The sequence below is a fragment of the Trichomycterus rosablanca genome, chromosome 3 (genome assembly GCF_030014385.1).
Source record: "Trichomycterus rosablanca isolate fTriRos1 chromosome 3, fTriRos1.hap1, whole genome shotgun sequence".
In the NCBI taxonomy this organism is placed as follows: domain Eukaryota; kingdom Metazoa; phylum Chordata; class Actinopteri; order Siluriformes; family Trichomycteridae; genus Trichomycterus; species Trichomycterus rosablanca.
Window position 1 is genome coordinate 1,620,195 of NC_085990.1, and position 26,178 is coordinate 1,646,372.

Consider the following 26,178-nt stretch of genomic DNA (forward strand, 5'->3'; position numbering starts at 1 on the left):
TGTTTGATTTACTGTTTTTTCGTTTAAATTAAGTGCTACGTTTAATTATTGCAGTATTGACTGTTTAATTTACTGTTTAAATTCAAGATCTACATTGAATGGTTGCAGTTTTTCCTTTAAAATAACCCAGTCTGCGTTTAATGACGCAAATAATATTTTTATTTATTTATTTAATATACTTTTTTCATTTTAAATTAATTAATATTCTAAATTGAATCATTGCACTATTGGCTGTATTTGTTTGATTTACTTTGTTTATTTACTGCTAATTTTGTTAAAGATATTATGCTGTTTCACATGAGTTTGTTAAAAATGGTAATGAACCCGTTTAGACCACGTTTCATGTCTTGCTTATGCAAAAAATTGCATGTTGTCCTGCCGTGGCATATATAGCCCCGTCCTCGATCGGTATCGGCTATCGGTCGATCGGAATCGGCCTCAAAAACGCTGATCGGTCCGTCTCTACTTTTAATTCATGTTTTGATTGGACATGTTTGAAGAACGTGCCGTGTTATTATAATTATTATAATAATTTTGAGCTTTATTCACTGTTTTAAATACACTGCTATTATTTTGAACTGTACTTTGACTCGTCTTTCCACTTTCGGCTGCAGATTTTATTTGTCTTGCTTTATGTTTCTGTTTTTTTGTGTTTCGGTGCACCTTTACATCCCCACTCTGCTCAAATCTTGGTACAGAAGAACTCGTTTGTTATAAAAACACTTAAATAATGCACACACACACAGAGAGATGAGCGAGTTTTACTCATTGTAAAAAATTCGTAGCTTTAGTGAGTCGTAAAATTCAGATTCACGTAATCGTCGCGACGTTTTGATGTGGCACAACTCTCCGAATCCGAGACGTCCGGGACGCCGGCACAGTGCCGAGCTGCAGGGCCGCTGCTACAGACACGCGGTAAAATGCAAGCTGGTGTTACACAGATTCAAATCTCAGTTCGTAAAATATCGGATATATGCACTTCCCTCCCGAAAAGTAAAATAAAAAATAGGTACAATGACGTATAGCATGAGTTCTAATGTGTTTCAGTGTGGCGGTAGTGTAAGTACCGCCGTTTACATGAGCAAAAACGTACAAAACAACCTGTTATTAGAGATCAGTAAGATGAGATTGGCACCGAGACGTTTAAAAGTACAAAAGTATCACAGTAACGACTTTCTGCTGATCATCGCGTACACCAAAACTATTCGGACACCCTGTAAATAAATCGTCTGTGCAGTAACAATGAGACCGGTTCCGCTCCGCGTGTGCTCTGCTGGTAAACGGATTCAATAAATAAGTAACTTCCCTTTCATTACTCATGGTCGCTGTAGCTTTGCATAGCAGGGGCGGGACCTCGGGGTCAGGACGACCCGGGCGCCCGCCGACGGTCCGTCAGTGACGTGACGCGGTCCGCGACTCCGCGGACGAGGACCGGAGTCGCTCAGTACACCCAGTTGACGGGGACCCACTGAGGCTCGGAGCGCAGCCGCTCCACCGCCGCCTGCAGCTTCTCGAAGGCCTTGTCCAGGTTATCGTTCACTACGGTCAGGTCGAAGTAGTGGCTGTACGCCCGCCTGATCCTGCCGCTCTCGTCCACCGTCTTCTTCAGGTCCGTTTCCTAGGAGACCAACGCGGGTAGGAGCGGGTGAGTTAGGGTTTGCAAATTCGGGAGGGAGCTCTTTTTTTATTATATTTATGCTTTCCTAATTTAGTCATACCTAATGCCCTACTTCATTCACAGCCTTTTCCTGTGTAATATTCAGTTTGCTGTGAAATTAATTTAACGTCATTCATGCGTGTAGCGCGTTCGACTCGGACTCGACTCATGACTCGCAAAGAAATGACTCGTGACAACAAGAGTCTCTAGCGTCAGCATGTGTTACCATTAGTTACGTGTGATAATTATAATTATTATTATAATTATAATTATAAATTTTTTTCACAACACACACAATGTGTAAACGTTCCAGCCAGCTTCCGGCGTAGTGATGAAGCGTCGCTCCCTACTTAAAATGGTGGAATACCCTACGTAGTGCACTTCACAGGAACAGCCGGGGTGAATGGAACGCTCCTACAGAATCGGTGCTGATGGTTGTAAGACGCTTTCTGATCCAATCAGAGCTTCTGATTGTAATTGTTAGTAAGAAATGCTGTTATCTGCATTTATTCGGTTTGCGTCACACAGATGACGTGGTAATGAAACGCTCGATCGGCTTTCTAACCACTTCCTGTTTTACTTCACCACCGGGAAAAGTTTGGAGGTTTTTAATTATAAGCACATTTACAAAATAACGGATTCTGTTCCTAATGGGACGCACGCTTATAAATGTAATAGCATCTGGAAGAACAGAAGCTAAGGTAAGCAGCGGTTATGATTGTTTTTGCCGTGTTTGGGATTTTGGCCGCTGTGCCGTGATTTATCGAGCGCTTTTGTTCTGTAATGAAAACAAAACGTATCAGTTGAAGCTTTTAACTGGAACCTTCTTGTTACAGAAATTACATTCATTTACACGATGAGGAGGAAAGTAAAGACACGAAGTAAAACGGCTAAATACACTCGCTAATCTGTTGTTGTTTTTATCTGAACTCGCGGATTATTTCTTTATTTCTACGCTACGTTTACGGACTCGTATTTTGTGACTCGTGAACATCTCTGCCTTACACGTGTACTACGGCAATTCAGTTAGCAAACGCCTAGTCAAGACGTCCAAGCAGCTAAAAACCGACGAGTGATTCTGAGGACACAGAATTTAGAAGGGAATTTAGTCATACCCAATTACCTCTGCAGACTATCACAGGCCCCTCCTACTCACCGACAGCTTCTTTTCACCTGTCAAAAATGCACTACTGTTTAACTATCTGAATAGTCAGGAGGGGTGATGCTGACCGTCAGTAGTTTGGTGGTGATCCCTGCGTCCACCACAGCTTTGTGCATGGCTCGTAGTGTGTCCAGCTCCGGAGCGGCGATGAAGACCACAAAGGGCATGAACTCCGCCGTCCTCAACACCTTCAGTGCCTGAGGATCACAATCATCATGTTTATGACCAATGAAACACACAGTAATATATATTTAAGCTCCATGAATGTTAATATGGGGGGCAAACAAGCAGCAGTGTCCAAAAATGAGTATATATGCTATACACCATCGCGGTGACCCCCCCCTCACCTGTGGGTTGACGTCCAGTATGCAGGTGCGTCCGGCTCGCACCACTTCGTGGATGGAGTCGATGTTGGTGCCGTACAGATTCCCGTCGTATTCGCCGTGCTCCAGGTAGCGGCCGGCCTTGATGTCCGTCTCCATCTCCGCCCGGGACACGAAGCCGTACGACTGACCGTCCTCCTTCTCCTCCTCGCGCGGCCGCCGAGACGTGACTGGGGGGGGGGAGGGACGGAGGGGTCAGCGTTTATAAAAGCTACGTCCGATGTCTCATCTCACGTTTACAGCATTTAGCCGACGCCTTTATCCAAAGTGACTTACAGCACGGTGACGGTACGGAATTCAGGGTTAAGGGCCTCGCTCAGGGGCCCGACGGTGGCAACCTGGCAGCGGTGGGGCTTGAACCAGCGACCTTTCGATTACTAGTCCAGTACCTTAACCGCTAGGCTACAACTACAACCGCTAGGCTACAGCTACAACAGTATCTACAACCGCTAGGCTACAACTACAACCGCTAGGCTACAGCTACAACAGTATCTACAACCGCTAGGCTACAACTACAACCGCTAGGCTACAGCTACAACAGCATCTACAACCACTAGGCTACAACTACAACCACTAGGCTACAACTACAACCGCTAGGCTACAGCTACAACAGCATCTACAACCACTAGGCTACAACTACAACCGCTAGGCTACAGCTACAACAGTATCTACAACCGCTAGGCTACAACTACAACCGCTAGGCTACAACTACAACAGCATCTACAACCACTAGGCTACAACTACAACCGCTAGGCTACAGCTACAACAGCATCTACAACCACTAGGCTACAACTACAACCGCTAGGCTACAACTACAACAGTATCTACAACCGCTAGGCTACAACTACAACCGCTAGGCTACAGCTACAACAGCATCTACAACCACTAGGCTACAACTACAACCGCTAGGCTACAACTACAACAGTATCTACAACCGCTAGGCTACAACTACAACCGCTAGGCTACAACTACAACAGTATCTACAACCGCTAGGCTACAACTACAACCGCTAGGCTACAACTACAACAGTATCTACAACCGCTAGGCTACAACTACAACAGTATCTACAACCGCTAGGCTACAACTTCAACCGCTAGGCTACAGCTACAACCACTAGGCTACAACAGTATCTACAACCGCTAGGCTACAACTACAACCACTAGGCTACAACAGTACCTACAACCGCTAGGCTACAACAGTATCTACAACCGCTAGGCTACAACAGTATATACAACCGCTAGGCTACAACAGTACCTACAACCGCTAGGCTACAACAGTACCTACAACCGCTAGGCTACAACAGTATCTACAACCGCTAGGCTACAACAGTATATACAACCGCTAGGCTACAACAGTATATACAACCGCTAGGCTACAACAGTACCTACAACCGCTAGGCTACAACAGTACCTACAACCGCTAGGCTACAACAGTATCTACAACCGCTAGGCTACAACAGTATCTACAACCGCTAGGCTACAACAGTACCTACAACCGCTAGGCTACAACAGTACCTACAACCGCTAGGCTACAACAGTATCTACAACCGCTAGGCTACAACAGTACCTACAACCGCTAGGCTACAACAGTACCTACAACCGCTAGGCTACAACAGTATCTACAACCGCTAGGCTACAACAGTACCTACAACCGCTAGGCTACAACAGTATCTACAACCGCTAGGCTACAACAGTATATACAACCGCTAGGCTACAACAGTACCTACAACCGCTAGGCTACAACAGTACCTACAACCGCTAGGCTACAACAGTACCTACAACCGCTAGGCTACAACAGTATCTACAACCGCTAGGCTACAACAGTATCTACAACCGCTAGGCTACAACAGTACCTACAACCGCTAGGCTACAACAGTACCTACAACCGCTAGGCTACAACAGTATCTACAACCGCTAGGCTACAACAGTACCTACAACCGCTAGGCTACAACAGTACCTACAACCGCTAGGCTACAACAGTATCTACAACCGCTAGGCTACAACAGTACCTACAACCGCTAGGCTACAACAGTACCTACAACCGCTAGGCTACAACAGTACCTACAACCGCTAGGCTACAACGCTAGGCCTCCGATTACTACTGCGCAGTACAGATCTCCGTATGAACCCTCCTGGTGCGGGTGAAAAGAAGCGGCCTGTGCTGCACACGTGCGGGAGAGCGAGCGCGTCAGCCAATCACGTCGGTACGCAGACGCGCGCGGCCGGCCGATACTCACAGGGCACGGTGGTACCGAACAGCAGCGGGTTCAGCACCATCAGCCTGTTCTTCAGGCTCCGCCGGCCGACGCCCTGAGCGCCGATCAGGATGAGCGTCTTCCTCTGGAACGCCGGCATCCTCGCCACCTCCTCGTAGATCTGCAGCTCGTGCCGGTCGAACTCTGGCGGGACAAGAGCGCGACCGTCAAGCCTCCGAACACGCCCACATCTCACCTGAACATCACCGCCACGCCCCGCCGACGCGCCCACCTGCATTTTTAGCCGTCAGGTACATCATTTTCTTCTTCTTCCTCTTCCCGGTCAACGTCCCACAGAGGATCCCTGAAATGCAACAGACCAGTCCATCATCCGGCTGTAGAGGAGCGGTGAGGGCATCACGTATCTACGTGTATATATATATCTTTTATTATTTGGTGCGAGGGTGTACCTGACCCGTCCGAGTCCCGGCGTACGAACGCTTTCCTCTTCTCCTCCAGATACTGGCTCGGTACGAGACCCGTCCCGCCCCCGACCACGCTACGCGCCTGAGAGAGAGACAGCACGGCGTATCAACAAACCGCACAGGTCACGCTCGGAATTCTGGGTGCTGCAATAACGCGTGAAATTTATTGGGGGGGGGGGATTTTTCTAACTTCTAAGCGGATGCAAGTGGAATTTACTGGGAGTGTCAATACATCACTCATCTTAGATATTAATTCATTCACATATTTATTATTTTTTTATTTATTAATTTGTTATTTCATTTTTTCATCTAGTCGTATCCAATTAGCCGATCGTACTTCAACCTCTACTGATGCAGACCTTCGCTTTTAACTTAGGAGGGTCGTGACCAGTGATGGCATGGTTACCTTGAAAAAGTAATCCGATTACTGATTACTTGATTACTTGATTTTAAAAGCAACTAAGTTAGATTACAAGTTACTTTATTAGTTATATAACGCGGTCCGCTAATGTATCCCATAATGCAACTGGTGCTGCGATTGAAGCGGAATAAGAAACAAGAAAGACGCGGAAAACGGCGTCCTCTGTTCACAAGTGTGAGTAAGATAAATAAAATAACATTTTTAAAGACGAATAAATAACAAAGAGACGATAAATATCCAAAATCTTGGCGAGTGGGGTTTGTAATGAGTCTGTAACCATGGTGATATTACGTCATCACGTCATCACTCGGCGTCGGCCGAGTAGTGCACACTTACTTCCTCCAATCTAGTGCACACTCTGTAAGTATGCGATTCCGGACGCAGCCCGTGACTTGACCGTCACTCCCCGAGACGCAAGAAGAAAGCAAATATACCGTATATCTTTTTACTAAGGAAAATGACAAAAATAGTAACGCACAGTAACCTGGATGAGTAACTTTAATCTGATTACTGGATTGGAAATAGTAACGCGTTAGATTACTCGTTACTGAAAAATGCGGTCAGATTAGAGTAACGCGTTACTGACCTTCACTGGTCGTAACCAACATCCGTATCGCGCATGGACAGTTACACACCGATCTCCGTGCAGTACTAGGGCTGCAACTATCGATTATTTTTGTAATCGAGTATTCCAGCTAGGGCTGGGCGAATTTGCCGAGAAAAAATATATATCTCGATTATTTTAAAACTATAACCGATTGTCGATTACGATTTTATTTATTTTTTTTGTATAACGCAATTGAAATAAGACTCAAATTTCTTTTTTTTGCATTGTAATTTAAAAGACCGCAGAAGTGCAAAAACAGTAACAGCACCACCGATAATTATCCTTGTGAGGGACTCAAACTTATTAACAATAACGATATCACAATAATTAAAACAAAATAGAAATCTAAATGATCTATATGCTTTATAAGAATAGCTCACAAACAACTCTTGTTTTAAATATTGTGCAGCAGAACCACCTCACAAAAAGTTCTTTACAGGTAAAAGGAACACGAGCCTGTTTACTGTTTCCACCACTGACTGAGTCTGTATCAGTATCTACACTGGGGGGTGGATGGAGGGGGGCAGTTCTGCTTCTAACTATATGGACTACAAATCCCAAGCTCTCACGTGACCGTCACGTGTCCCGGTCAGCCAATCCTGATCGTGCTCACCGTCTCCGGAGTTTTGATTCAGTGAATCTTAATTAAACTCTTCTGTTCGTGTCTCGTTTTGCCGATCGTGTTTGCGCTCCTTATTACTGAATCTAACCGTTACCGTGTATAATCCTCGTCGTCTTCCGTTTACTATTTTAGTCTATCCTAAGAGGTTTTGGACTCTACCTGATTTTGTACCCTGTTTTCGCCCTTTTGATATTAAACTTTCCCTGATTTATATTCCGCGGGCGTCTGGTCAGTTTCTGCCTCGTGACATGTTGGTATTTTAGTTACAATATAAAGTACACTGGTACCTCTAGGTACGAGTTTAATTCGTTCCAGAGCCGAGCTCGTAAGTAGAGCAGCTCGTATCTCGAACTAATTTTCCCCATTTAAAATAAAGGAAATAGAATTAATCCGTTCCAGCCCTCTGACAAGTCCCCAAAATATCGTAAATTATGAAAAAATACACGTTTTTAATTAAGAAAAACACGTATAAACATATAAAACATAACAAAATAAATAAATAAAAGAAAAATGTATAAAATACGTAATAATCAGTATTATTATAAGAAGCACGCCTTGCTCATGCTTTTCTATTATCTCTTGCTTTAACTCAATCGACATCATCCTCTTCTTCTTCTTCTCGCCATTGTCACTTGCACTTACTTTCTTGGGACCCATGAGAAGAACGGGATGAGGGGATGCTAGAGGATTGTGGGAGCGAGGATTGTGGGAGCGAGTACTGTACTAGTAGTAGTAGTTGGGAAATTCCTTTGAAACGTCCCCGAAGCTCCAGCCCGGCTCGTATCTTGGATCTGGGCTCGTATCTAGAGCAGAAATTTCTCGTATGTGGAGCAGCTCGTATCTAGAGGTACCACTGTATATAAACGATCGCGATTGTCACATTCTAACATCGGGTGGAAACGTTCATGCGAATTAACCGAATTAATCGTGAAAATCGCCCAGCCCCAATTCCAGCCATTAATCGAGTAATCGGATAAGAAATACTTCTGCTTTAATAAAGAGCAAAAATAAATACGTATAAGATTAAATAAGACGCGTAAATTTTTATTCCTGCATACAGGACTAAGTCACTAATAATAATAAACAATAATACATGAACATGAGGCTCTGTGGTGTTTGTAGGAGGTTCTGTCAGGATTGTATCTCCTAGATGACGTAGATCTGGTGTGTGTGTGTGTGTGTGTGTGTGTGTGTTTGTGTTTGCCTGAGCCTTCAAAAAAGCCCGTGGTGGTTACAATGAAGAAAAGTCGGCGAATCAACTTAAAATGATCTCAAACTCTCTGTGGTTTTCTCGGTCCGGTCTCGTCTGTTCGCAGTCCGCGTTATCGAATCTCGGCTGCGTCTGAAATCGCACTTCTACGCTGCACAGTACGCGGGAGCGTAGTTGTATGGTATAGTTGTATGGTATATAGTCGTACGATGCCTCGATGCAAAAAAATTGAATCGATGATTTTTAGTAATCGGATTACTCGAGTTTCTCGGGGAATCGTTTCAGCCCTATGCAGCACCATCAGCCACCAGAGGTCGTAACTGCACCAATCATGAGGAATCTCTACGCCCCATCTGCCTCAGACCAGCCGATCGTTGTCTCTGTAGACACCCGATCGCCACCTGAATACCCGCCGTACATTTATTCTGTGCAGGTGCGGGTGAAAAGAAGCGGTTGGCTACGGTACACGAGTCAGAGGAGGCGTGTAAACTCCTGGAAAGTCCCGGAAGTGGGTGGCACTCACATCACCCGTCACTGTGCCACCATGCGAGCTACTACATTTTAGAAAACGGTCAGGGTACTGAGCACTCACGTCTATTTAAAGAAAGGAACTATTTCATTAGCTACACAAGCAGCTCACGCGCTCACGTTTAACCCTTCGTTCATCCTTCCATCCACACACTGTTACAATAACTCCGTCTTCTACCGACCTGCCACCAGTTGGCGTCCTCCCTGTTCACGATGTGCAAGATCTCTCCCTTGGAGAAGGCCAGTCCCGCCTCCTTGCAGGGGATGAGGTTGTCCGTGTCTGGCTTGTAGTTGAAATGAGGTCTCAGATACACCTGAGGGGGGGACAGAAGTGAAACCGTGAAGCAAACGTATAAAAAAAAAAACACACATTATTTTATTTTTAAAATACTTTTTACACCCAATCCCTTCCTGATGCAACCCTCCTATTTCTATCCGGGCTTGGGACCTGTACTGAGAGCGCACTCACAAGCGCACCTCCTAACGGCTAGGCCGATTCGGTCACCACAACCCCCCCCAGCCCTCAGGCCACCGAATGGCCGATGGCACCGCTTTGATTCAAAACCCGCCCGGATCCCCCACACGTTCGAAGAAACTTTAAAGTTGGGTATTATAGGGCCACAGCCTGTAGCTTGGATAACTCAGATTTTAAATGTACAGTCAAACATCGGTTTTCGCATGCCCCTATTTTCGTATGATTCGGTCTTCGTCGACTTTCGTTGTTTTTTTCTACCTCGTGTTTCGAACGCGGACTCGGTTTTCGTTGAACCGTACCGATCGTGTTCGGCCCACGTGACTCGGTACGGGCCAACGTGAACAAAGACTCGCACGGCCATATCGGGGGTATCCCTCTGCCTTCCTCGCCGCCTTCCACACGCCGACAGGACTCCTCAGTGAAGGTAAACGTGATGTTAAATGTTCATTTATCCATTTCATTACTTATTTATAATCATTTCTCATCGTTTTCTGTATTAAAAACTACATCTATTCTCTTTAAAATGTATTTTTTGTTAATATTTTTGCCTTTCAGGAATGCATTAATTGTATTTACTTTATTCCTTATGGGAATTACTGTTTCGGTTTTTGTATGTTCCGACTTTCAAACGGATTATCGACGAAAACCGAGGTACCACTGTATAGAGTAAGGGTCATGAGCATCCAAATATTACTTAATTTTAATAAATCGATCAAGGGGAGGAAATATGGAGGCTCTCAGGGTAATATGGGCACAGATATTAGTGAAGATGAGCGGGTCGAAATATGTCGGAATCTGAAAAAAAAAGTCGAGGGACCTTATGGTTAGATTGGTGCAATTTAAAAGTTTACTGGACACCACAAAGACTTAAAAAGCTTGGGTTAAAACTAGAGATGCACGAGTACCGATACTAGTATCGGGTATTGGCCCGATACCGCGCTCATTAACTCGTACTCGTCCTCGCAAACGAGGCTCCGATACTAAACATCCGATACCGTGTGCCTAGTGCAGGTTGCTGCGTTAACGCAGGGATTTTCAACCTGTGGGGCGGCAGTGCTTGTCTGGGGGGGGCGCGAGTGCCTGACCGGGGGGCGTGACATTACGAGATTTTTTTACTTCTAAAACTAAAGCAATTCATTTTTCACCCACGGGAGACAGATTGAATTATTCTCACTGACCGCACGCTCACACGCACGTTTAATGTTATTTAGTTCCGTTTGGAAAAAAAAAACAAAAAACCTTCAAAATAGAGCTAACAGTGAAGATAACCGGTTACAAAAGCAGCGACCGCTGTTATAGGACGTGTGTGTGTCTTTAATACTCTGTTCACAGTGTCGATACAAGTGATTCAGGAGTCGACTCATTTTAAGCTTCTTTTCTCAGTCATCTCTCCGTGTTCACTGTTATAATGAACGATGCGGTTGTAAATAAACACCAAATACTACAGAACATTCTGTGTGACTCGCTTACATTATAAATAAGCTCAGGCTTAATTATACTGGTTATTACCACAGAGCGGGAGCCGACTCAGAGTCGTTTACGATTTACCGAGGTGAACCACGAACGTACGTGCTGATAGAATCGGCTCAGATGGGATCGGACTGTATTATCCTTTTAAAGTAAATATTTCAACCAGCAGAATCGCATCGCATGTACGATGTGCACAGCGTTAATGACGTGCGTTTATTAATGAAGTTGAAGTGATGGCAACCCAAGCACCTGTTCCACTGCACTATTTTACACTAAAAACTTACACTATTCCATAATGCTCCAGATTGCATCATTCTAAATAGGTATCGGTATCGGCGAGTACAAAAATACATGTACTTGTACTCGTACTCGGTTGGGAAAAAATGGTATCGATATGCATCCCTAGTTAAAACAGACAACAGAATGCTGGTAATGTCAAGGGGAGGAAGGTACACTGATTCATGCCCTGTGGGAATGCCCTAAAGTTCAAGATTATAAGAATACAGCTTCCCTTTTGCTCAAGACTTTATGTGCTTGAGGATCCTACAGTCTTGATACAGTGGCCAAAATCTCTGGCCAACTGGATCCATACGTGTATTATGATTGGAAGACAAATCATTCTTAGGAAATGAAAATGACCAGGTATCATATTTACGCACGAATGCCAAAATGAACTGGCAAAAGGATGAGGATGTCATTTAGGCTATGGCAGAGGATGGACAGATTTACTAACAAAATAGGGAAGATATTTAAGTTACTCAGAAGAAGGGGAATAGATGGAATTTGAACAGATATTTGAACGTATGTAGTGCGGAGTTATTCATTACACTGTACATTAGCCTATGAGGAACGGCATTAAAAATGTTATAAGATATAAGATATCAGAGATATAAGATATCCTTTATTTATCCTATATACATATACAGGTGTACAGTACAATGAAATTCTTCCATCGCATATCCCGGCTTGTTTGGAAGCTGGGGTCAGAGCGCAGGGTCAGCCATCGTACTGGAGCACACTGGGTTAAGGGTCTCGCTCAAGGACCCAACAGTGGCTGCATAGCAGAGCCTGGATTTGAACCGCCAATCTTCCGGTCGATAGCCCAAAGCTCTACCCACTAGGCTCCCACTGTCCCTAAAATGTTAAGGTTGTTAATGTTTTTATTAAAATGATGAGGTTTTTTTGTAGGTTTGCATGTGAGGGTACATGCTGTATTACTGTGTTTTTTCGTTAAATTATTATTGACAGTTTTTCAATAAAGTATGAATCTTAAAAAACCCAGGAATACCCTGGACGGGGCATCAATCCATCTCAGTGCTTCACCCACCCCTAGTCAGATACAGCCGTACGCGCCTGTGTAGACGCCCGGCCGTATGATAAAAATATTGACTATATAACGGCAATTATTATTATACAGCAGTAGGTCAGTCAATATTATACAGGCAACCGTGTCATTTTTATACCTATATTTCTCGTCCATATTGTAACCACACGCCTCCGCGCAGTGAGAACGTGTCGACACAGAACGCCGATGTTTCCACGCGACGTATTTACACGACTTTTACCCTCGCGGGTCCTCACGTGGCGCGTTCTGTAAACACACGCGCGCCGCCGAACCGGGGCAAAGGCCGAACTGAACGGCCCCCGTTTACCCCTCGGGTGCACATCTGCACCGCACGCTGCACCACTGGACTTTCATCGCGTCCCAGACCTGCTAACCCGAGTCGTCCGTGCCGCACGCGCGCGCGCGCGCGCTCGCTCTCCTCCCACCTGCCCCAGATAGCGGGTTCGTGCGTTTATTAATAGGCACGGGCGGGCTCAGTTTCAGCAGAGTGGCATTCTTTCGAGATGCACCCAGCGCTCAGTACTGCACTTCTCACCGCCAGCCTCGGCGCGAAACACCGCGGTAAGACGTCATCGAAGTGCGAACATGAGACGAATCTGCGTTTGCGTGGAATAAGGGTCAAATCCAGTCTGAACGCTCCACATGTATCTGTGTATCATATCAAACAGTTCGTCTCATTGGAGGAGCATATTTCATCATGCCAAGCCCTTTATTACACCAGGAACGACTGTTTTCGGTTTCTCCTGTCAAGGGTCAATACAGCGGCTCATTCGCCCACATATTTCCCTTTGCACTCCTCCTATTTATCGGGGCTTGGGACCAGCACTAAGGGTGCACCGATATGTGCCCCCTAATGTCTAGATTCACGTACCAACCACGAACCCCTAACCCAAGTACGGATCTCGGCTCTGCTACACGGATGACGACTGGCTCATTTAAGAGATGGGGGGGGGGCGTAGGGATCGCCCACCTGCGCGGCTGCCGGCGCGTCTCTGTAGCTGGGCAGGATCTTGAGGGTGACGCCGCCGCTGGCGTCCTTCAGCATCTGCTGCAGCGCGGTGGGGTCGCCTCCCACCTCCCGGCCGTTCAGCTCCCGGATCACGTCGCCCGCGTGCAGCATGCCCTGCCTGTCGATCATGCTGCCGTGGAGAATGCGGGCGATCACGACCTCGCCGTTCTCCACCCGGAATGTCACACCCTGTAAAGGAAGAGCGGCGGGGGGGGGGGGGGCTGGTCAGTCAGAGGTCCCGGCAGCGCTCGCTGTCCACACCTTATAAATCAGACGTTTACACGGCTGACCTTTAGCGTGCAGCCAACGAGCGGCCCGAACTCCACACGCCTGATCCGCGTCAGGGTTTATGAGGGAGGTAAGAACGTTTGGTCCTGTAAAATCACTGCATCCCATAATTCACTCACCCTGTTTAGAGCAAGTTGTACTGGGAATTTATTTATTTATTTGGCATTTAATGCCATGTTTAACACATATGTGTTATTTAATGTTTGTCTGTTTATTTTATCATGTCTTTATATTTGGGTCCATTTTACACCCTGAAACTCGATGTCAGGTTCTGGGAGTGACGTTGTGTTTTAAGGTATTTTTTCCCATAAGGATGTTTGGGGAACCTGTTAATGCGTCCATGGTCCCGTGGAGCTGCAGATATTCTAGTCTGATGTAAAATAATGAGGTTGTTTTTGTCACTTATACACTGAAAATAACACAAATATAATATAAACACACTGAACAGCACCGATAGCACGGCTGAGATTCGAACCCTGGATCTGCAGATCTTCTGCTGCGCCAATCGAGTGCCTGTCCGGGAAGGAAATTTGAGAACAGACTAGTAAGCAGTACTGCCCGATTTGTGTCTTTACCACAGCAGTACAGTGTGCTTTCTTAGTACTGCCGAGATCTGAGGATCCAGGGTTCGAATGTCGAATCAGCTTGTCGGGTGTCTGTATGTACGTGATTGGCTAATAGGGGAAAGTCCAGATAAAAACGGGAGGGTTGCGTCTGGTGTGTAAACAGTGGCATGCCTGGGGTACGAGGACCAGATCCGCTGTGGCGCCCCCTACATACGGGATTAACCTTGTAACTCGACGTCCTCTAAACTCAAAATCTTTGAAACTTAACGCCCTCGGTCAAGAAATTTGTACCCTTGAAGTCAATGTAAACAAAGGGGTAAGCGTTAGGGCGCGTTTACATTAGAACCGCTTCGTGCCAGCTGTGCCGTCGTTTCCTACAAAGTGTGGCGTATTGGGAGGTTTTATTGTATATTTGATTGATTTTTAACTGTTTCTCAATTGTATTTCGGTGTTTTTTATATTATATTTGTGTTATTTTCAGTGTATACGTGTCAAAAACAAATATATGCAGTTCCTTGGGACCATGGGACGCATTAACAGGTTTCCCAAACATCCTTATGGGAAAAAATATCTTGAACCAACTGACGTCCAGTTTCAAGGTTCTATCATATTCATCCTTGCTTGGTCAAAAGAAAACATACCAAACCATTAGGCTGCCCCCAAAAATGTACATGCCACTGGCTATTTATGTATTATATACTAATTACTATTATTAAAACATCAAGCTGATGGAGGTTCCTCTTAGAACACGTGTTGAATGCAGCAGATCTAATCAGCATAAAGACCTTAGTGACCCTTCATAAGGAACAAATCATTATGGCCAGACGTCTGGGTTGAAGAATCTCAAAAACCCAGTGTTTCCGGGTGGGACCGCACCTGCTGTGACCCTGACCAGGGTAAAGAGGTTGAAGGAAATGGACGAACGAATGTTCCATGTAGCTCAGGGTCCTAAAATGATTTCTTAGCTCTCTCACCAGTGGCTCTCCTGCTTTCTTCTGAATGCTGATCATCCGCACGGTGTCGGCCGGCATGAGGGAGGCGTTGCTCAGGTCGGCGTTGTCGGCGGCGGACGCGGGGGTTTCGAACGACTTGGTCGCCACCATATCGTGAGTTTCCATCAAAGACTGAAAGCAAAGACAAAGACAAAGACATCAGAAACATGAATATATATATATGGAGGTGCACTATACACTACACGGCCAAAAGTATCTGGACACCTGACCCTAAGGTGACAATATTAAAATAGACTAAATAGAGGGATCGTTTCAGCTAGGACAGCAGCCGATATCCTGAGAGGGCTTCTCACGAGACTCGGAAGTGTGTCCGTGTATGGGAATTTGTGCCCAATCGAAAGATGACATAGCATTCGTGTGGCTGAGGCGACCCTAAATACGAGAGCAGCCGCAATATATATAAAAAATTGGACACTATTATTAAAGGAAATGATATTTTATATTTTTATATTATTTATTTATTTAACACACCAAAACGTGTGTGTGGGGGAATTTGTGCCCATTTAGTCAAAAGATGACAGCATTTGTATGGCTGGGCGCTGTTGAGTGGGGCTCGTTACGGAACAGTGAAGGGCCTTCCCTAAACTGTTGCTGCAGAGTTGGAAACATATCATTTCTTTTATATCATTGATTTTTATATCAAAATAAGAAGTAAAACTGATGTCCAAATACTTCTGTCCATATAGTGTATCTGCTACACATAGGGTTTAGTGTCCGGTTGTAGCCTAGTGGTTAAGGTACTGGACTAGTAATCAAAAAGTCGCTGGTTCAAGCCACTGTTGGGCCCTTGAGCAAGGCCCTTAACCCTCAATTGCTTAGACAGTACACTGTCACGGTACTGTAGGTCGTCATGGGTCCAGAAGCGGCTTCACCTGGAAGTGAGGCTCTTGGAGGATCTTGGAGAGCTCCGCCGCGCTGTCGCTCGACTCCACCAGGCCGCCGATGTCCGACAGGATGTCGCTCACCAGCTCCACGTTATCGTTCCGCACCGCCTCCAACTTCACTTCCTCCAGCCGCTCGTGAGCCTGAGGGACAGAGGCGGTGAGGAAAAATAAACACATAAACGACAACTCGAGTCACGTCAGGTTTCTTTATAAAGCGCCTTCGAAGACCTCGAGTGTCATCCAAGGTGCTGTACAGCACAATACAGGAAAAGCTTCAGCTCTTCTGGGAAGGCTTTCCACAAGGTTCAGAAGCGCATCTGTGAGGTCAGACACCGATGTCGGACGAGAAGGCCTGGCTCGCATCGCAGTCTCCGCTCTAATTCATCCCAAAGGTGTTCTATCGGGTCGAGGTCAGGTCGTGTTGGAACAGGAAGGGGCCATCCCCAAACTGTTCCCACAAAGTCGGGAGCATGAAATTGTCCAGAATCTCTCGGTGTGCTGAAGCATTAAGAGTTCCTTTCACTGGAACACCATCATCCCCCCTCCACCACACTCTACACTCGGCACAATACGGTCAGACGGGTACCGTTCCCCTGGCAACCGCCAAACCCAGACTCGTCCGTCGGATCGGCAGACGGAGAGGCGCGATCCGTCACTCCAGAGAACACGTCTGCACCGCTCTAGAGTCCGGTGGCGGCGTGCTTTACACCACTGCTCGGATGCAGCTGCTCGGCCATGGAAACCCGTTCCACGAAGCTCTACGCCCTGTTCCTGAGCTCATCCGAAGGCCACATGAAGTCGGTGACCTCTGCGCACTATGTTCCTCACCATCACGCTGACCCGCCCCGAGTCGCCGTCGTTCCCGATCGCTTCCACTTTGTTATAACGGCACCGACGGTCGACTGCGGAACACGGCTTTTTAAAAAGCGTTCTTACTGACCTTAGTGACCCCGGTGTCTGATATTTACAGACAAACGTGCATTAAACTTGGGTAGCTTATGAAGAAATGTACTGCAGACCTATCTTGAATCCGATTGGCCTGAGGGAGGGCTGCAATTACGACCTCTGCTGGCTGGTCGATGGCACTGCACGATGAGACGAGGGATAGCGGAGACCGTCGCGTGACTCTCTGTGCGCAATACGGATCTCCATACGACTAAAGTGGTAAACAGGGGCATGGCTTTCTTTAAAGCTGGCGAGCGTGGCCATGCTCTTCTAATTTCACCACGTCTGACCACGCAAGACTAAAAAAAACCAGGTAACAAATCCCTACAGCCTTACTGAAAACGTAACCCAGTGGTTTATGATAACGCGATTTATAATATCCGAGCTCGAGAGCAGGCCGAGCCCGTCGTGTTCCTCCCTGCCTCCCGAATAACCCTCCTGCTGTTGATTCATTAGCTCATTTATGCCGGTTTTGCCCACGGCTGTCAGTCGAAAGTGGGAAATCGAGTTATGGTCCCAGTAGGGTGGTGCTGAATGTTGATGATCTTCTACTCTGAACGACGAAGACTTAAATCAAACACAGAAACATCCGCTATATATGGACATATATAGTATAAACCATGGGATTTACTTGGAAAGTGGCCTTTCCTTTGCAGCTATAACAGGATCTTGGAGTATGACTGTGGGAATTGAATGAATTAAGTACATTTCATTTGTGACCCTGGCTTACTGCAATACATAATAAAACTACATAATAAATATGATAAGCCGTTAACACCATCGTTTTGTTCCTAAGTCTTCTAAATCAGTGGCCATGAAGCAGAACGTTGGAGGTACCTTGGCGAGCGAGTGGACGATGGGACTCTCCATGATGCCGCGGAGAAAGATGAGGTCGATGTCTTTGGCTCCGGTGGAGGCGGGCAGCTCCTTGAGGTTCTCCAACACTTTCTGCATAGCTGCAAAGGAGATACGAAGGATTTAGTGGGAGCTTCATCATGTGCTGATGATGATCGATGATCATAATCATCATCTCCTCATTATTATAAAATAGCTCGTTATGTTTGAATACATTCAATAACAATATAATCTAGGACAGATGGGGCGCCTTTATTTGTCATTTATTTTCTGCTCAAGGGCCCAACGGTTGCAGCATTGCATAGCCAAGATTCGAACCCCCGACCTTCCGACTGATAGCGTGAAGCTCTACCCGCAAAGGCCATTGTACGGTGTCCCTGAACCGGAGAGGGTTAATCTAGGGTTAGGATCTAGAATTAGGGTTAATCTAGGGTTAGGATCTAAGGTTAGTATGTAGGGTTAGGATCTGGGGTTAGAGTTAGGATCTAAAGTTAGGATTACAGTTAGGATCTAGGTTCAGGATCTAGGATTACAGTTAGGATCTAGGGTTAGGATCTGGGGTTAAAGTTAGGATCTAGGTTTAGGATCTAGGATCAGAGTTAGGATCTAGGGTTAGAGTTAGGATCTAAAGTTAGGATTACAGTTAGGATCTAGGTTCAGGATCTAGGATTACAGTTAGGATCTAGGGTTAGGATCTAGGATCAGAGTTAGGATATAGAATTAGGATCTAGGATCAGAGTTAGGATCTAGGATTACAGTTAGGATCTGGGGTTAGAGTTAGGATCCAGGTTTAGGATCTAGGATCAGACTTAGGATCTAGGGTAAAGGTTAGGATCTGGGGTTAGAGTTAGGATCTAGGTTTAGGACCTAGGATCAGAGTTAGGATCTAAGGTTAGGACCTAGGATCAGAGTTAGGATCTAGGTTTAGGATCTAGGATCAGAGTTAGGATCTAGGATCAGAGTTAGGATCTAGGTTTAGGATCTAGGATCAGAGTTAGGATATAGGATTAGAGTTAGGACCTAGGTTCAGGATCTAGAATTACAGTTAGGATCTAGGTTTAGGATCTAGGATCAGAGTTATGATCTAAGATTAGGACCTAGGATCAGAGTTAGGATCTAGGTTTAGGATCTGGGATTAGAGTTAGGATCTAGGGTTAGGACCTAGGATCAGAGTTAGGATCTAAGGTTTGGATCTAGGATCAGAGTTAGGATCTAGGATTACAGTTAGGATCTGGGATTAGAGTTAGGATCTAGGATTACAGTTAGGATCTGGGATTAGAGTTAGGATCTAGGATTACAGTTAGGACCTAGGATCAGAGTTAGGATCTAGGATTACAGTTAGGATCTGGGATTAGAGTTAGGATCTAGGATTACAGTTAGGACCTAGGATCAGAGTTAGGATCTAGGTTTAGGATCTGGGATTAGAGTTAGGATCTAGGGTTAGGACCTAGGATCAGAGTTAGGATCTAAGGTTTGGATCTAGGATCAGAGTTAGGATCTAGGATTACAGTTAGGATCTGGGATTAGAGTTAGGATCTAGGATTACAGTTAGGACCTAGGATCAGAGTTAGGATCTAGGATTACAGTTAGGATCTGGGATTAGAGTTAGGATCTAGGATTACAGTTAGGACCTAGGATCAGAGTTAGGATCTAGGTTTAGGATCTGGGATTAGAGTTAGGATCTAGGGTTAGGACCTAGGATCAGAGTTAGGATCTAAGGTTTGGATCTAGGATCAGAGTTAGGATCTAGGATTACAGTTAGGATCTGGGATTAGAGTTAGGATCTAGGTTTAGGATCTAGGATTAGAGTTAGGATCTAGGGTAAAGGTTAGGATCTGGGATTAGAGTTAGGATCTAGGATCAGAGTTAGGATCTAAGGTTTGGATCTAGGATCAGAGTTAGGATCTAGTTTTAGGATCTGGGATTAGAGTTAGGATCTAGGTTTAGGATCTAGGATTAGAGTTAGGATCTAGGGTGAAGGTTAGGATCTGGGATTAGAGTTAGGATCTAGGGTAAAGGTTAGGATCTAGGATTAGAGTTAGGATCTAGGGTAAAGGTTAGGATCTGGGATCAGAGTTAGGATCTAAGGTTAGGATCTAAGGTTAGGATCTGGGATTAGAGTTAGGATCTAGGGTAAAGGTTAGGATCTAGGGTAAAGGTTAGGATCTAGGATTAGAGTTAGGATCTAGGGTAAAGGTTAGGATCTAGGATTAGAGTTAGGATCTAGGGTAAAGGTTAGGATCTGGGATTAGAGTTAGGATCTAGGGTAAAGGTTAGGATCTAGGATTAGAGTTAGGATCTAGGGTAAAGGTTAGGATCTGGGATTAGAGTTAGGATCTAGGGTAAAGGTTAGGATCTAGGATTAGAGTTAGGATCTAGGGTAAAGGTTAGGATCTAGGATTAGAGTTAGGATCTAGGGTAAAGGTTAGGATCTGGGATCAGAGTTAGGATCTAAGGTTAGGATCTGGGATTAGAGTTAGGATCTAGGGTAAAAGTTAGGATCTAGGGTAAAGGTTAGGATCTAGGATTAGAGTTAGGATCTAGGGTAAAGGTTAGGATCTAGGGTAAAAGTTAGGATCTAGGGTAAAAGTTAGGATCTAGGGTAAAGGTTAGGATCTAGGATTAGAGTTAGGATCTAGGGTAAAGGTTAGGATCTAGGATTAGAGTTAGGATCTAGGGTAAAGGTTAGGATCTGGGATCAGAGTTAGGATCTAAGGTTAGGATCTGGGATTAGAGTTAGGATCTAGGGTAAAGGTTAGGATCTAGGGTAAAGGTTAGGATCTAGGGTAAAGGTTAGGATCTGGGATTAGAGTTAGGATCTAGGGTAAAGGTTAGGATCTGGGATTAGAGTTAGGTTTAAGAGTTATAATCTAGGGTTAATTCATTTAACTGGACGCGCAGACGGCAGATCTGTCTCCTGTCGACGTCCCACACTGAATCAGTACGAGCGCACCGAAGCCCTCGAGCACCAGCAAACCACTCGAGCGGCTTTAAATGGGCCGATTCATCACGACGGGTCTTCATTAGCATAGCGCTAAGAGTAACAGTGTCCATTTCCATGGTGAGTCCGCCCACACAGAGACCTTTCACCCGGCACGTCCACAAACAAGCCGTACGACAACAGAACCCGCCTGTCTGTCAAACCACCGCCTGTCTGTCGTTTTTAGTATACATAATAATATATCATTCATTTTATACAATACAAAATAAAGGTTCACACACAATAGCAGACAAACTAGATGCCTTAGCGTTTAATATTAATAACTGTCTTGTATGTTAAGTCCAAAATCGTAAAACTGACCCTTAAAGCTATTAGAAATTCTCAGCCATAACATTAAAACCACCTCCTTGTTTCTACACTCACTGTTCATGTTATCAGCTCCACTTACCATATAGAAGCACTTTGTAGTTCTACAATTACTGACTGTAGTCCATCTGTTTATCTACATGCTTTGTTAGCCCCCTTTCATGCTGTTCTTCAATGGTCAGGACCCCCACAGAGCAGGTATTATTTAGGTGGTGGATGATTCTCAGCACTGCAGTGACACTGACATGGTGGTGGTGTGTTAGTGTGTGTTGTGCTGGTATGAGTGTTTAAACACCTCACTGTCACTGCTGGACTGAGAATCATCCACCGACCAAAATCACCCAGCCGACAGCGCCCCGTGGGCAGCGTCCTGTGACCACTGATGAAGGTCTAGAAGATGAGCGACTCAAACAGCAGCAATAGATGAGCGATCGTCTCTGACTTTACATCTACAAGGTGGACCGACTAGGTAGGAGAGTCTGATAGAGTGGACAGTGAGTGGACGCGGTGTTTAAAAACTCCAGCAGCGCCGCTGTGCCTGATCCACTCGTACCAGCACGACACACACTAACACACCACCACCATGTCAGTGTCACTGCAGTGCTGAGAATGATCCACCACCTAAATAATACCTGCTCTGTGGTGGAAACAGATGGACTACAGTCAGTAATTGTAGGTAGAAACAAGGAGGTGGTCATAATGTTATGCCTGATCGGTGTATATGATTATACAGGCATTTCCAAGTGGAGAACATTTAAAACGACTGCCAACATGGTCAGGTCAGGACATCCTAGCAAGTCTCCAATAATCCTACAGTGTCATCAGGGGACCTACAGGAGCTCCTGCCACAGCTGATGTCGAGGTTCACGCATCTACCATCAGAAATTCTGCATGGAGGAGTGGGAACTTTCTCCCGGTCGATGCCAGTGACGGTAAATGGTTATAGGAAACGTCTCATTCAGGTTATTTCAGCCAAAAGGGGGAAACACCAGCTATTAGTACACGTTTTTTTAAAAGTTTTATTTGTTCAAAAGACACAGGTTCTCATGGGGTGTCCTAACTTTTTCACATGCCTGTATATGTGGTTTTCTTGAAGACTTACCTGTATCAGACTTGGCGTTGGCAACAGTCATTGTTCTTGTAACGCAGGTCAGAATCACAGCTTAAAGAACGTGACCAGCACACCTAGAGGACTAGAACACACACACACACACACACACGGTTATGAATGAAAACCATTTTTAATAAGGTACAGTATAGAAAGTAAAGGGTTCTTTAGATCTACGCTCATTTAAGAGGTTGATTCAGGTGGAACCTCGTCAAACGGCAGCGATAGATGAGCGATCGTCTCCGACTTTACATCTACGAGGTGGACCGGCTGGGTAGGAGCGTCTGATAGAGTGGACAGTGAGTGGACGCGGTGTTTAAAAACTCAACCAGCACGACACACACTAACACACCAGCACCATGTCAGTGTCAGTGCAGTGCTGAGAATCATCCACCACCTAAATAATACCTGCTCTGTGGTGGTCCTGTGGGGGTCCTGACCATTGAAGAACAGCATGAAAGGGGGTAACAAAGCATGTAGATAAACAGATGGACTACAGTCAGTCATTGTAGAACTACAATGTCTTTTTGAACATATTTAAATATATGGACATTTGAGCTTCATTTGAACAGTACTGAGAGACGTTTGTTTGTTTGTTTGTTTTTATAGCGCCATCTCATCACTTTTGTGATATTGGTCAACCAACCAGACCTGAACTACATGTCCAAACACACATCGTGTGGCCGAAAGTATTCAGACATCTTGCACCGAGCTTGTTGGACACCCCATTCCAAAACCATGGGCATTAATGTGGTGGTCGCTAGGGCTGCACGATATTGGAAAAAACTGACATTGTGATTTTTTTTTCTTATTCCTGTGATATACAGTATATTGCAATATTAAAAAAATGATGAATAATATTAATAATGCATGTACTGTATCTTACTCTGAATAAGGGGCTCATCTGTGAAAAAGCGTGGTGCCTACAAGGGATACAAGAGATCATGACCAGCTACATCTTTGTACTGGGTTGAAACTGAGCATTAAACTAAGAAAGCTTCAACATCACATGAGGGAATTATTAACAGGATTGACAAAATGGGTCATTTAATATTTTATTTCACAATCAAAACCTCTTCAAATAGTAAACATTATTTAAAATAAAACTATACAAACAAAAGAGCAGCTGTACACCCGTTCCAAATCCCAGATGCCTTAGTTACTGAGCTCACTACTGAGGCGTCTTAATATTTCAACGTTATTTCGACTCGAGAACGAGTGAGAATCCGACGCGTCCTCAGTGACGAAGGCAATCCCAGAATTCATCGCGGCGTCTCTTCTCTCACAGAAAAGTAAACGTGGCCGCCTTATAAAAGTCAATGACTTATCAGAATCCTCTCTCCTGAGGCGGACGCCCGTGTAGGCGGTAAGACGGCGCGGCGGCTCGCTGGGGTTTCGAACACACTGGTGTAGATGCGTCATGGAAAACGAGGACGGTGTGAATTTTCGCTTCGTGTCGAGCAGAAAAGTTGTAGCGTGACGTATTCGATTTATTTTGCATTAAGTGACGTCGCACGTCCCGCCACGTGACTATCGCGCATGTGGTCGCACCACGCCTTTCTCTTTAAACGGATAATGCACCATGGGATTTGGAAGACTGGAATGTAATCGAATCCTAACCGAGCCCCACGTTTACAGCAGGAATCCATGAACCCAAGCTGGAATCAAGGAAGGGTTCAGGCTGGTGGTGCAGTAATGGTAGTGTTACTGACCTTTAAGGCTTTAAACTTGACCCCTCTGATCTACTTCAGGCATGATAATGTCACTACCAATTTAATGTGCTTCCGTGTACTTCTGGGACGTGGTCAAGCGGTCAAACTGCAGCATAAACGAATCAGCAGCAACAGAAATCAGCGCCATAGACGGAGGCAGGTCTAGAAGCCGAAGGCTGATCTAATCTTCCAGTGTTAGTGCGACCGGACCACAAAAACTGACCGGTGTGCCCGTATCTGGGCAGGATAGTGCCACGGTGGCACCCACGGATCCTGGGTGGGGGTTCCAAAGGGTAGATGGGGGTGACGAGATACAGACACATGCACATCGGTCAACAATTTCGAGTAAGTGCCCTTGTTCAGGGGCCCCAAGTTGCTACTTTGGCCCCTGGGCGAGGACCTTAACCCTCAATTTCTTGAAACGTTTTCAGTTTAAGTCATCATTGAATAAAAGCGTAGGTTGCTGGTTCAAGCCCCACTACTGTTGGGCCTTTACGCCCAATTGTATTTAGTGGCAACTCAGCAACGGTGGGGCTCGAACCGACAACCTTCTGATTACTAATCCAGTACCTTAACCACTGAGCTACCAAACCAGTGTCTGGTTTTAACTGCGTCACATTTGGAGTCACATCTGGAGGTGCTCAATGCTGCATGTGTAAATGTAGGGTACAGAACCAGCAATCAGAAGGTTGCTGGTTCAAGCCCCACTGCTGTTGGGCCCCTGAGCAAGGCCCCTAACCCAATTACTCGAATTGTATTCAGTTTTAGATCCAATGTGCTTTACAATTATAACTGAATACATTCCAAGCTGGGTGTTGAGGGTTAATAGCCTCGCTCAGGGGCCCAACAGTAGCAGCTTAGCAACGGTGGGGCTCGAACCGACAACCTTCTGATTACTCGTCCAGTACCTTAGCTACTGAGCTACCAAACCAGTGTCTGGGTTGGGAAAGAGTTGTGGAACTCGTGAATCAGAAGTAGTGCTCATGAAGTTGAAACCACGATGTGAGAACCAAACCAGAAGCGAATCCAGTACGTGTCACTGGTACTAATTCTTCTGTTATTAAGTGAGCGGATCGAGCTTGTGGGACACTGATCCGGATCTAAACCTGGAACCAGATCTCACACACTCTCTCTCACACACACACACACACGCACACACACTTCCCATTCACTACACGCAGTGTGGCTAGGCTAAGCTAGCACGCGGAGCGATTGAACTCCCGTCCTGCCGTGTTGAAGCACGCATTAGCCTCACAGCCTCGCATCAACCGCGCGGATGTGAAAAGTTAACCGGGACTACTTTAATCTCCCGTACTAGGTATAAATAGAACCGGAGACCGAGCGTTCTCCACAGGTTGGTACCGAGCGCTGGATGAATGGTGCCCGCGACGGCTGTGCTGAGTGACCGGTATCAGCTGGTTATTCTTAGGCAAGCGGGCAGGCTAACTGGCAGCTAGCTAACTGGATCCAGCTGGTTAATAACGAGTAGCAACAGAAGCTAATCCTGTCAGAACTAAGCACACGGCCCGGAGGAACTCCAGAGTAATCATGCCAACATGAAGCGACCGTAGAAAGTGCTCATAAAAAAAATACAAACAGGGACTCACCCCGGTGTCCCCCTGTCCGCTCCTGTGCGCTCCTGTCCCGGGAAGATGGGCTCGAATCCCCCCTGCTCACCCCCCGTTCACACACACATTCATTCACACGCGCGCGCGCACACAGGTCTCGTGAAAGGCGCTCACCCTCTGCTGTCAATCAAAGTCCTGGCCCCGCCCCCTCGAGAGCTCGGTCACCGCTTGGACACGCCCCCTCGAGAGCTCGGTCACCGCTTGGACACGCCCCCTTCAACGGTTAAACGACGCTGTATTGACAAAAGTATTGGGACACCCCTTTATAACCCCATTATTACCCTTTTATTACCCCTTTATAAGA

The 26,178-nt window shown here is 45.7% G+C and overlaps 1 protein-coding gene across 2 annotated transcripts; it reads right to left on the bottom strand.

Moving 5' to 3' along the window:
- Positions 1-745: 745 nt before the first annotated feature.
- On the bottom strand, positions 746-25,920 carry pals2a (protein associated with LIN7 2, MAGUK p55 family member a). 2 transcript variants are annotated; one of them, XM_062992382.1, is made up of 13 exons: positions 25,854-25,920; positions 22,529-22,619; positions 18,102-18,220; positions 16,308-16,460; positions 15,397-15,546; positions 13,530-13,757; positions 9,452-9,583; positions 5,867-5,963; positions 5,689-5,760; positions 5,439-5,600; positions 3,167-3,372; positions 2,888-3,016; positions 746-1,618 (listed from the first exon to the last, which is right to left on the bottom strand). In XM_062992382.1, the coding sequence occupies exons 2-13, from the start codon at positions 22,557-22,559 to the stop codon at positions 1,442-1,444; spliced, it is 1,656 nt and encodes a 551-aa protein (XP_062848452.1). In that variant the 5' UTR covers positions 22,560-22,619; positions 25,854-25,920; the 3' UTR covers positions 746-1,441. The 2 variants fall into 2 exon arrangements, with proteins under 2 accessions (XP_062848452.1, XP_062848454.1); XM_062992384.1 differs by having other exon boundaries at positions 22,529-22,611; positions 25,854-25,872.
- Positions 25,921-26,178: the final 258 nt, after the last annotated feature.